We start from the raw sequence: 12,931 nt of genomic DNA, 5'->3' as shown, positions 1-12,931 counted from the left end.
TAACTACTGCTACTAGTACTGCACTTCTATAACTACTACTACTAATATTAGTTACTACTAGTTACAACTACTACTTTTTCTTCTTCTTCTTGTTAGAAACAATTTGAATCCAAAATATTTCTTAATCGCTCACTACTGGATTAAAAATAAGACTCAATTTTCTGTCAACCAGAAATAAAAAAAAAATAGTAAAAACGCACAAAAGACAAGCTTTTTTTCCCCAGCATTATTCTCATTCTCTAATGATCTATCCATGATATCATATCACTGACTCTTATGCTCTCAACAGGCCCTGCACCTACTCTCCACTGATTCAAACATCTTCTGACAGCATCAATTCTGGACAGGACTGTTGGATATGGTTAAATCAATCATATTGCAATTACTTTGACAGCTATTGTGATAAATATATGATATATGATCAGCAGGAATGATAATTTTTACATGATGATATGACATTTGTTCGAGTCTGTATCAAGCAAACGTGTTTTCTTACATTATGAGAATATAATTTGTAGGCCAGGGCATCAGTACAGTGGGCCTAGTATCCAGCTCATTTGTCACATTTTACTTTTAGCTTAAATTAGCTTTAACATCTGTGATTTGGGTATTCCCTTCAGCCATATCATGATTTTGAGTAGGCCTATTATGTAATTAACTACGTGGACCTTTACTCTGAGATCCAGGGAAGAGAGGAACTCTGTAGGAATGTTTTCAGTGTCTTCACTCAGGATCACAGTTAAAGACAGCAGCACCGAGACCAAAAAGTGGCAAAAGGTATGTCAATTGCTGCACAGCGGTATATACCAATCCCTAGACGGGTATACCGATCCTTGGATGGATGGATAGATAGATAGATAGATAGATAGATAGATAGATAGATAGATAGATAGATAGATAGATAGATAGATAGATTCAAATATAAAGGCAAATATAGAGGCAATAAGAACCAATAAAGTATCATATATGCATCAAAAACAATAGAATATGAGGCGGACCCTGCTACCTTTCTCGCTTCAAACAGTGCTCTGGGACCTCATTTCCTCTGAGGACAGCTCGTTTATTCAGTGATAGAAAAAGTACACATTTCTTAGTTTGTATTATTATCCTATTAATATTGTAAATATAAAAAATATGTTTTTGAATTTCTATTCCAAAACTACACAATGCCCGTTTAAAGACTTGGTTTGGATTTATTTTTCACCAGCAGGAAACTCCAACTGCTCAACAGTACTCTATATCTATACATTGATCTGATGGTATGATAACTATACGTCATTTTAGTTGTGCAATAAAGGTGTTTTGAAATAGGACATTGTAAAAGCAGCCAAGCTCCCACACACTCTTAATGGAACTAATCAACACCGACACTCAGCTGGGACAGTGTTCCTGTGTGGAACAATACACCAAAATAACCATGGGAATGTGTGTATCCTGGACCATGTGCTGTTCCAAACAATTCCGTTCAGCTGCAGGAGTCAGGTCACCTCGGACACTTCGGGGAACGTTGGTTTACATATTTACTTTTCTACTGAACATTCCCTCATTGATCTAATAGAGCCAGCTTTTTCCAGTTTGCTTCTAATGCAGTGCTGCCAACCAGCAGCCAGGCTATTATGCAACCCTGCACCTATCACCTCACCATATTTCCACTACATCTCAACTCCCAGGCAGGCTAATGGAGTAAAAAAACTAGGAACATGGAAACAATTCAATAGGCCTAGTATGTATGAGCAGGTCATATGAGCTTTGTGAATTCCCCACAGCCTTCCCTCACCAGAGCCCTGAGAGAAAGTCACATTTAACTTGTTTTCTTTCTCTCTTTTTCTTCTAAAGAAAGAGGAGTGCCTCTACATGTGACATCACAAGAAATTTGAAACCATCATTTTCAGCAGCCCTTCCTCCTCACTGCTTGCTCCCACTTTTGCTCCCCTCTCCCCAACCTCTCCCTTGCTTCTCTGCTGGGCTCCATAAACAGGCCAGCATTGCCATCGTCCCGGGCCAAACTACACCTCTGATCCAAGGACTTCACCACACAAGTTCCGCTGTGCTTCATAGAGTCAGCTGGGTCTGCTTCTGGAGGTAAGTCTGTCCATTCTTCTGGCTGCATTGGAGCTACTGTGCTGCCACGTGGTTTAGAAACTTGAGGAGGTCTCCACAGGAGGAGTGAGGAACCATGGGGAGAAGAGCACAGCTTTGTTAGTGCCACCAACTTGTCCTCAGAGGCTTGGATTTTGAAAGGTTTATCACACTTGTTAAATTAGTTGTATGCATAGGCTATCCAGCTGTGTTCAGCTAGGGTCACTGAGAGTCAGTTATTGGCAGATTTAAAGTTAAAACTTAACTCACTCTAAATGAGCATGAGCACAATTCTTCTTGAAATCAAAAATGTAATTTCAAGCTATTTTCTAATTTAGAGACATTTGACCAATTATTTTTCAAAGTAACTATTAAGGTTGTTTTTTTGTTTTTGTTTTTTTTAACAAAATCAGAAGGTAAATGCAGTAATATGATTTTTGCTGAACACTGAGGTTAGTTGGTTGTGGCTTTTTTACATTTTTCGTTTAAGAATTGACCATTCTAATGACAAATGGTGAGTCTTGACATATGCGTATTTTCCCATAAACTTCTTAGATATGTGTGGAGTAAAAAATTAAGTAAGAGATTATGGGGGAAAGCTTTAATTAATACACTAACATGCATGCATAGGCATAGGTTAACTATCACACATAAATAAACAACAACAACACACAAACAGTGAACAGATTTGAGTTAACATGAGCCTCAGCGGATGATTGTCCTGCTGTCAATCTCAGGTTAATAGGCTGCATATTTAAAAGAAAAAGACTGAAACACATGGAAAGAGGTGATAGTATTACATAAGCTGTACATCTACACATTCCATGCTTGGAAAGAAGGGCAGGGCCTCATTCAGGCACACATTGTACACTATATGTTCCATCTGACCTCAGTGTCTAGCAGACCATATATACAGTCCAAGTCCAGACGAACAGGCGTGTTTTTCTGTTGGCTTTCCAAACTCTTTGAATAATGTGGAACAGTTAAAAAAAAGTTTCTTTTGCATCAGTGTCAGAACACTTTATATTAAAGACCTTGTGATAAGTGGTAGTAAACCGGCAGTGAGGTCCTTATAAGTCCTTTTATTATGTGTTAATAAGATGATATAGGTGTAATAATATTATCTTTTTAATATATATTGTTTCTTTTATAGATCAGACTTATGAGAAAAGTGTTTCTGAAAATGTTTTCAATAGCATTACAAACCAGTTAATTGAGTTTAAATAGCTAATGGGTCCCAAGAGCAATAGCAATAGAAAAACAATATGCCTCATTAGTGTTTTTCGATTTTACCACTGCATGGAAATTAAGCATTCTATTTCTAAAGGGATGACCAATAGTCACAGGCAACCAACTTGTAAACTGCACAATTGTGTTTATGCCATTAGTGATGTTCTATTAAACATCATCAGAATGTCTGACAACATACAGTTTCCTCAATATTTAAAGATGCTGTAATTGTCCACATAACTGTACTATTTTTTCCTAAATACTTTTCTTCATATTTGAGGCTATATCTGATAGGAAGCATGTTTTTATGCTACACTGCTACAAAGTATATTTTCTTAATTAATCTTTTATCTACCTTGACAACATGCAATATTCTAAATACAGTTGCTGGGAAAAGCATGGTTAACTGTTACTAAGTACATTATCACGTATATTAACCTGAAGTCATTGCTCTGCCTTTAGATCTGGTGGCTGCAAAACGTTTAGCTCAGTGTTAATAAGTGCATTGTTAATTGCTAATAAATACCTAATAAAGTATGCAAATATTACAATTACAAATATAGATATATATTTATACTATTAATTCATCATAAATATTATAGTAGAAGATTTATGAGAAACTCAGTTTGATAACCTTCCCCAGCTGTCTAAAGTTATAACTTATTCTTATCAGTGCTTATAAATGTCCTATAATCTTAATTATCCATCAACCAAACACATGTTTATGACACAAACATCTACACTTGTTATTTTGTTTATAAGAAAATAAACAATGTTAACAAGTATCTTATAATGACTTGTAAAAGCCTTATTAAATATAAACTAACACTTAGGACCTTAGTATAAACATTATTAACTTTCTCTTCAAGAGTGAAAAATACAAGACACAGTATGCTCAACTGACATTTATGTTTTCTGTAAAGATAAGCATAAATGAAATAAAGTAAAATTGTCATTTTTATATTTCTGTTTGTGGACAAATTTTAAAAAAAGGATACAACATTTATAGTTGTGCGTGTCTTTGGCCAAAAAGCATTGGCAAAAAACTCTTGAATGTGATTGGTGCACGGGGTGGGTGGGTGTACCTGCATCACATAATAAGTCACATAAGTTACATAATGTCAGGTGAGCAGACAGGCACAGGAAATCGTTTGACTTTTATTTACTTTCCTGTAGCTGACTATTTCCTTTAACGGGATTGGCTGAGACTTAGTGTTGTTTATTGAACACTATGGTTCAATATATTCCCTCTGGGAAACAAGAATATGTTAAGTATTACATATAAAGTGTGTAATAGCATAGAACTGTAAAAAGCCCCGTGTGGGGACAGTATTTACAAATACAGTCCATGTGACGGCTGCTGTACAAAATGTCAATGTCTGAGGAGCCAGCTCAGTCATGTTTGAGTAGGGAGGTCATTCTCAGCTGTTATCACTCTGTCTCTTGTTACTGAAGCCTACAGGCAACAAATATCCACAACTGGAGCTGTCCACATATGGCTCCACTCCAGCCACTTATCTGTAGAGCCACGTTGCCTTTGACTGGGGATTGGAAATTGGCTTACCAATACAAACTATGACTCTGTCAGAGGTTCATTAATGTAAGCCAACTGTATTCTATTAGCAAAGAGCAGTGTGCAATCTATTTGTCTGACATTTAGCCAAGTTGAATAGCAAATCTGGCAAAAAGAGATTCTGTACTAAAGAAGTCCAGTTTGCACCAACTTAGCTGCTCCTCTCGGTTCTACTGAGCTTTTAAGCAAATTTTATGCTTGCTGTTGGGATTTTATGGTCCACAACTTCACTGTTTTAATTCACTCTCATTGCTCTCATCAGTTTTGTTTGCAGCACCAGAAATCTGCTGTTTTAAGAGAAAAGGCTCTGATAAAAACGAGCTGGTGAACAAAGTGGAGGACTTAGAGACAGATGGAGATCAAAAACAGAGCTAAAAACTAGTTAATATAGGACATACATTCATTATCATACTAAGGGTGTTTGGCAACTTGGTCTTAAAATACGAATGATATCGATGCAGGTTCCCTCTTGGCAATTTTTTTTTTTTTTTAAACGAAACACATTTGAAGTTATTTTATGGTAAAAAGAAGATGAAAAAGAAGAAAATGTAGTCCTCTGTCAGCAATATTCACGTGTGTGTATGTCTGTGTGTGTGTGTGTGTGTGTGTGTGTGTGTGTGCGTGTTTGTGTGTGTGTGTGTGTGTGTGTGTCATGTCATCATTACTGCGCTTGGCTACTGTGCTGAAAGCACATCCCATGTTGTTATGAAGGGCTGAACATAGTCTATTGCCTAACTCTAACTCTACCACTGGATCCAGTAAGGGTATTTTTTCAAAGCCCCAGTTGAAATATTCAGATGACTTGTGTTGTCTGACCAGTAGTTCTTAGCAACATTTTCAGTTCATAATCAGAGCAGACTTTTTTAGACGATTGAAATTTGAGATGTAGAAGAAGTAGTTTCTGTCGTTTTTGGTTTATAAATTGTTTATCAAAATTGCAGCAGATTGATTTTCTGTAATGAATAATGCTTTCAGCTCTTAATCCATTTTCCACGAAATTTCAGGGTCATTTTTACATTACAAATATAAAAAGATGACACCAATTGCAACCAAAAGTCAACAGAACATGCTATTGTGCTTGACGTCCTTTGATGAAGTAATTTAGTTTGGTACCAAAGGTACATTCAGACCATATCATCCGGCCCAGCTTTGACTGTAAACCAGAGGCACCGATATCAAAACATTTACATTGGACATGAGTATCTCGCACTTATTCTGAACACTTAAATATGGTGCAGTTATTGACACATTATCACAACTATCTTTGGTGAATACATTTTATAACCTGACACAGTTATCTGGTGCCCAGTTGTATCAGCTAATGTAATGGTGGCACTGCTGTAACAACAGAAATATTTAGAGAAAATAATTGAAAAAAATAAAAGCTCAGTGCTCAGCCCTTCACTATATCCTTCATCCTTATTTGTTTTGTTAATTTGTTCCTTCTTTTTCTCTTCACTTCATCCCTTTCTCTTCCTCCCTTTTAGTTTCATTTTCCATCGTACTTTCCTCTTTCCTGTCATGTTTACCAACTTCCAATCTGTCTTTATTCAAGGCGTTTGTGGTGACTCTGTGTGCCCACCTTAATTTAGCTGCCTGGCACTCAGACGTCAATAATAAATTAATGTGATCACCTTCTGCACGTAATGGGGCTCCCTGAACCTGTTTTGTTTTTGTTTTTTCAGAATTGCAAATTTCAATTTCTATGAAGAAATAAGTGAGGCTCTGTACTTGTCAGAGGTATGGAACTGCAGAAGCTATCAAATGGTAATCACCAACATGATTCTGCTGGTTCTGTGGAGGGAGGGTATGTATCCATTATGTGACCTCTATGCTGACTTGCTATTAATGTATGATACATAAAATATGTTGATATTATTATTAATTATTAAGTGAAGTGTTTATTTTTTGCATATTTCAGAGTCCCACCAGAGGAGGAAAAGTTCCTGCAACACAAGAGCAATGGATCGAAGAGACCTCAGTTCACAGATGTGAGTTTGAGAGAGAGACAGAGGGATGCAGCCTGTCAGTGTTCCAAACATGGGTTAAATGTATAAAGTTAAGCCTCAAGAATAACTTACAATAGCTTTTATGTAACATAACGCAATATGAAATCATACAAATAACTGTATTAATAACTGTGTTAACTTTGAAGTTAATATTTCCGTTTTATGTCTTTTCCAGTTTGAAGGTAAAACTTCCTTTGGGATGTCTGTCTTCAACCTGAGCAACGCCATCATGGGCAGTGGCATTCTGGGTCTGTCATACGCCATGTCAAACACCGGCATCATCCTCTTCCTGTGAGTACCACTAACACACTCTTTGGTGCAAATAGTGCAATTTACACACACACGCATGTTCTGTATTGCAGCAGTTCTCTGAAATCGACAGACAGTAGACAAATGGGACACATGTGAGGAGACATGATCAACATTGCACAACACTAGTTCTGGTGGCTTATGCCACACCATCATGTAGTTATGACATATACAAAGTTACTTAAATTATTGTTTCAAATATTTGATGTACAATTTAATCAACTTGTCTTGAGAGTTACAAAATACTTCATATTACAATCAAATAAATAACAAATAACATGCTGTTGTTCATTTCCAACATCTGTTTTCATGATATTTCCTTTTATATCAAAGAGTTTCTTTGGATCTGTCATGCATTATCCCAGCAGGAAACACCAATGAATCAATCATTTGCACAGTAAAATGAATACCTTGTGTTGAAGATAACCTAAGATTGTGTTTACCAAACCTGGAAAACATCCACATATCTGTCTGAAACCATAGTAAATCTATAGTAAAGCGATGCTTTAAGATGTTTTACTCTACATTAAGCAGTGTGTGTGACCCAAACATTTTACAATATAGGTTGTGATATTTGTTGTGAGTCAGCAAGCCAGTTGTTTCTGTGTTGATGTGGGCGACTGGTTGTTGTCTAAGACAGACTGTGAAGTGGCAACACAGGAGATGTATGATGTACCGAGAAGAGGTGAAAAGGGATATGGTAAGTCCTTTCAGTCCTCCCAGGCTGACGAAGGCTGTGTTTCTTAGCATAATGTGTAGGAACAGCCATGTTGACTGACTGCTTACGGCCCTTTCAGTCTTCAAACATGGGCTTATTGTGCTGCCTTTAAATTGGGATGTAGCAAGAGATAAACCAAAGATGTATTTGTGTAAATGTGACAACATCACTTTAGGCGGATTGTCTTTTTTACTTGGCTCCCTGAAAATGTAATGACTGCATGTAGCTTTTTAAGGCCGAAAGCTGTGCGGTACACAATTCTCTGATCAACATGTTAGTGATATTGATTTCTTTACCTACCAGACGTGTTTGTGTTTTACAGGATCTTGCTGACATGTATTGCCTGTCTATCCTGTTATTCCGTCCACCTACTGCTATGCAGTGCTGGAGTTGTGGGTAAGGATTCATTTGAGTATCTTCACTTCTGTATCTGAGGCCAGTTTAGCTAATCGTCCTTTACAGGTGTCTGAATCACGGCTGCCAGGCCTGTGTAACAAAACCAGGCCAGTAGCCTATAAAACCAGCCCATACCAGAACTCTTAATATTGCCTTGACAAACCACATGCACTACATTCAGTCCAGCAGCATTGCTATCTCGGGCCAGTGCCTTTCAGTATCTACAAAGTGACACCAAAGGTATGTGAGACATTATCCTCAATACTACTCTTTTTCTTTTCTGTTTGTGAGGATGTACACCAGAACCTTTATGTTTTGTGTTTTGGCCTTCTCTTAACTTGTACCTCTTCCTCCCTACCTAGAAAACACACTTTTTTTTAAATAGTAATTCATGCCTCCTTCATTCATACCTTAATCCAACTGAAATATCTTACTGCTAATGTTGCTTCACTATAAAGCTCACAGAATCAGTAACTCCTTCACTTATAAAAAACACTTTTCTAGACTTGCTTTTTTATGTGAAGTTACCCTTTTTAATCTGCCCTTAATTCCTTTCATGCAAGATCATCTTCTCATCATTCTTTATTTATTTAATTATTTTATTTATCTCTTTATTTGCATGACCTTTTTTCCCATCGGTCTTTTTCTGTAATTTTACCTGTTTTATTCCTTGCATTCCTTTTGTAAGCTTAGTATGACTTATGTTGACATTTTGTGTTTTTACATTTTCTATTCTTCTTCTTGTTTTAAGTCACCTTAGACAAGGCTTTCTTGTGTTGGGCTCTACTGCCGAGTGTTTATTCTGTTATTTTGTCTTCCTGAGTTTTCTGCTTTTGCTGGTTTGCCACAGCACTTGTAAAATATGTTTTTATAGGTGCTATGTAATGAAGTTTATCATATCATTTTTACAGCATATGTGTAAATAGACTTTACCGTTTACTGTATACGAGTGCTTTGCCCATAGGAAGTATGTATTCCTACAGAAAAGCGGAAGGTTAAGTAGCGTTTTCATGGATGGCCAAATGTGGTTGTGTTTGAAGGTGGGACGTCAGGGATATAATTGGCCATTTTTACTACTTACTTACTACCTTGTTTGGTGTCATTATTTTCAGCAAAACCTCACATGTGACTGTACAGCTATTGTTTCATTTTGACATACTGTATTAACACAATGGACATAAAATCACAAAAAATCATACAATCAGAGTAGGAAAATGTTGGATCTTTTACTGTGAAAACCATAAATATGTTTTAAAAATGTTTTTTATTACTTATAATGTAAATATAAATTGTTGTTTGCTAAATTTGTGCATACGTTTTTGAAATTTACAAAGTTATATATAAGTATAAGTATTTACATTTAAATGCAGGCAATGCCTCAGCTCATTCCAGCTGCACTGCCTGCTCTACATTCAGCAGCCTCGTCTTTGTTTTGACTCATAACACAAAAAAATGACTGCACTACACACTAAACACACTACACCAAACACTCCATAACACACTAACTATACACTCAAAACATGCCATATGTCACAAATCTCTCAACTCTCAAAACTCGCAATCTCTCTCACCGTCACTGCTGCTGTCACTCTTTCACCGCCGTCCCTCCCACAACTTCCCCCTGTTCCTCAGCAACCAAATCGCGTGGTTTGCCCCATCATTTTGTGATTGGTTGATGTGGTGCCTTTTTCCACCAATAGGAACGTGTTTTTTTGCTTGCCAAAACTTCCTGCTTGCAGAGACTTTCATGAAAAAAGCCTGTTTTTACCATTTCTTCCTGCACCAGACACAATGCAAACATGAGAGCAATGTTCGCGCAAAAGCGGGGCGGACATTATTTACCGTAAATCCGGTTTTGGACGCGCCGGCGCGTCCGCCGACTCAGGAGGTGGGGCATGGGGGTGGGCTAGCTGCTAGCTACACACGAACATCCACAGATTCCGATTCCAGTTTGTTGTCATACAGACAGACGGACAGAGATTTCTTGCTTTTATATAGAGATATTTTTGTTTGCCTACTTTTAACTGATACACTTTATCCTGTTCACAAGTTTTTAATACTATACCCAGATATACTGTATGTATACTGGGTATACTAAATTAAAATAGGTTCAGCTTGCCTGTTTGACTTGTACAAGGTTAAAAAAAAAAAAATAAGTAGCAAAACGAAGAAGTCTGTTATTTTTATCCCATGGATTGTTAGCTGGCTAGCTAGTTTTTAACCTGTTTGCTGTTCAACTAGAGAGAGGGTTGGGATTGAGAGGCTGGTCCAAATGTCCAATCAGTTTTTTAACATGGCTCTATGTTATCGGTCTCTTCAGGTATACGTGCCTATGAGCAGCTTGGCTTCAGAGCTTTTGGTCATCCAGGGAAGATTCTAGCAGCTGTCATCATAACGCTACATAACATTGGAGGTAAGACTTTAGGTGTGGTATTTTAAATGTTTCTGTCAGATGAGTAGGTGGTGATGATATATCCCTCCAAGGGAACCACAACATCTTTGTTTTATGTGATTGTGTCATATGTGGTCATGTACACTAATTGTTGAATACATATTCAACAATTTAGTAACACAAGTACAAATGAGGGAACATGAGACCAGGAAATGATTCCACGTGGACGTATATTTATTGTCCAACTCCATCCTGGGATTCCCCCTTGACTCAGTGCAGGTGGTGGGAGAGAGCAGGATGATGAACAAGCTGTCATCCCTGCTGGTGAAGGAGTCCCACCCCCTGCAGGTCACTCTCACAGCACTGACCAGCTCCTTCAGCAACAGACTGATACACCCTAAGTGTGTGAAGGAGAGGTATTGCAGGTCCTTCTTCCTGCTGCTGTCAGACTGTAAAACCAGCACTGCTCCATATAGACCTCACCCTGTACTCTGCACTGTGCAATAAGTCTGTACAAACTCATTATTATTGGATATTTTGGTGGAAGGCCGCATTTGGTGGCAGGCCGCATTGTTGTTAACATACCAGCAACATTGGATTACCTGGGTCTGTTCTGCCTTCCTAAGTACTGTCTTAATCAGCTAAAGACATGGCTACAAAGAAACTAGGAGAAGACATGGAGGAGGTTAAAAAATCTTTGAACTTCATGTCAGAGGAGCTAAGTAAGGTGGCAAAGCAACAGATGGGCCTACTGGAATTAACTGAAGAAGTGAAACAACTGAAGGCTGTGATTAAAGAAAAAGACAGGAAAATTGAAGAGCTTGATAGAAGAGTAGATTATTTGGAGCAGTACACAAGGATGGAAGACCTTGTGATAACTGGGCTTGAGAGAACCCACCGTACCTATGCACGGATTACAGCAGGGGACAGGGAGGGTGAGGATGCACCAAGAGGTGAACTACACACACTTAAGCAGCAAGTCATCAACTTCTTCAACAACAAAGACATTCCTATAGACAGTCAAAATATAGCTGCTTGCCACACTATACCCCAACGACGGGACATTAGGCCCAACAGGCCCAACATCATCATTCGATTTGTGAGTAGAAAATACAAAAATGAGGTGCTAAAGCAGGCAAAACATTTGAAGGGCACAGGGGTATATGTGAATGAGCATCTGACAAAGAGAAATGGTGAAATTGCAAGACAAGCTAGAATCTGAAAAGGGAAAGCGGATTCAGGACACTTGGACAAGGAACTGCAGAATAATGATACGACTAAATGGAACACCAGAACAGGCTAAAGTGACAGCCATCAGAGACATTAATGAGCTGGAACGATACAAATGTAAATGATGAATCACATGGTAAAGAGGTGGCATAGTGGGGAAATGTCTAACATTTATTTTGTGTTATGGAAAACAGGTATATGGCGAAATACTGCTTGTGAGTGACAAAACATGGTAAAAATGTGTGAACACACAGATTTTAAGTAATTGACTTTGAAGATCACAAGCTTTATGAGTTGGAAAATGACACTGATCCAGAGATCCACTTCTACCAGAACATTGACATGAACTGTGAATACTATTCTGAAGATGAGTTTAATTCCAGTATGAAGATGGAGGGGTTTTCAGTGATTCATTTTAATAGTAGGAGTCTCTACAGTAATTTCGCCAAAATTAAAGATTACCTTCAACAGCTTCAACAAAAGTTTAGTATAATAGCAATTTCAGAGACTTGGGTGATGAAAAAAACCTACAGGATGGATTAGAGGGTTATGAAATGTTTTGGCAAAATAGGAGTAATAAAAGGGGAGGGGGTGTTGCCCTGTTTGTGACGACTGCCTTTAAATGCAAAGTTGACCATTGTTATTGACAATGTGATGGAATGTATAACCATTGAAATTGAGGTTGAAAGATCTAAAAATATATTAATTAGTTGCATTTATAGAACACCGGGATCATGTATTGATCAATTTAATGAGAAGATTTCTGAATTATATGAAAAACATCATGACAAGACTATTCTGGTTTGTGGTGACTTCAATATTGATTTGCTGAAATCTTATGATCATATGAAAACCGAAGAGTTTGTTAATATTATGTTTAGTTTGAGTTTACATCCGTAAATCGTAAAACCTAGCAGAATTAAAACTGCAAGCAGTGATGAACAGGCCCTCGCAGTCCGCGCGCGTTGGGCTGCGGTGTTGTCGGACTGCGCGCT

The 12,931-nt window shown here is 37.7% G+C and overlaps 1 protein-coding gene across 1 annotated transcript in view; it reads left to right on the top strand.

Moving 5' to 3' along the window:
- The first annotated feature begins 1,903 nt into the window (after positions 1-1,903).
- The window catches only part of LOC115585428 (sodium-coupled neutral amino acid transporter 3-like), a 31,810-nt gene continuing 20,782 nt past the window's right edge, over positions 1,904-12,931 (top strand). The window contains exons 1-6 of the mRNA XM_030423781.1: positions 1,904-2,082; positions 6,568-6,689; positions 6,804-6,873; positions 7,067-7,182; positions 8,241-8,314; positions 10,635-10,727. Coding sequence (XP_030279641.1) covers positions 6,625-6,689; positions 6,804-6,873; positions 7,067-7,182; positions 8,241-8,314; positions 10,635-10,727 — 418 coding nt within the window. The 5' untranslated portion in view covers positions 1,904-2,082; positions 6,568-6,624. The remainder of the gene's footprint in view (positions 2,083-6,567; positions 6,690-6,803; positions 6,874-7,066; positions 7,183-8,240; positions 8,315-10,634; positions 10,728-12,931) is intronic.

This window comes from Sparus aurata, chromosome 7 (genome assembly GCF_900880675.1).
Source record: "Sparus aurata chromosome 7, fSpaAur1.1, whole genome shotgun sequence".
Taxonomy (NCBI): Eukaryota; Metazoa; Chordata; class Actinopteri; order Spariformes; family Sparidae; genus Sparus; species Sparus aurata.
Note: the sequence above shows the minus strand (reverse complement) of the source record. Positions and strands in the feature narration are given on the sequence as shown.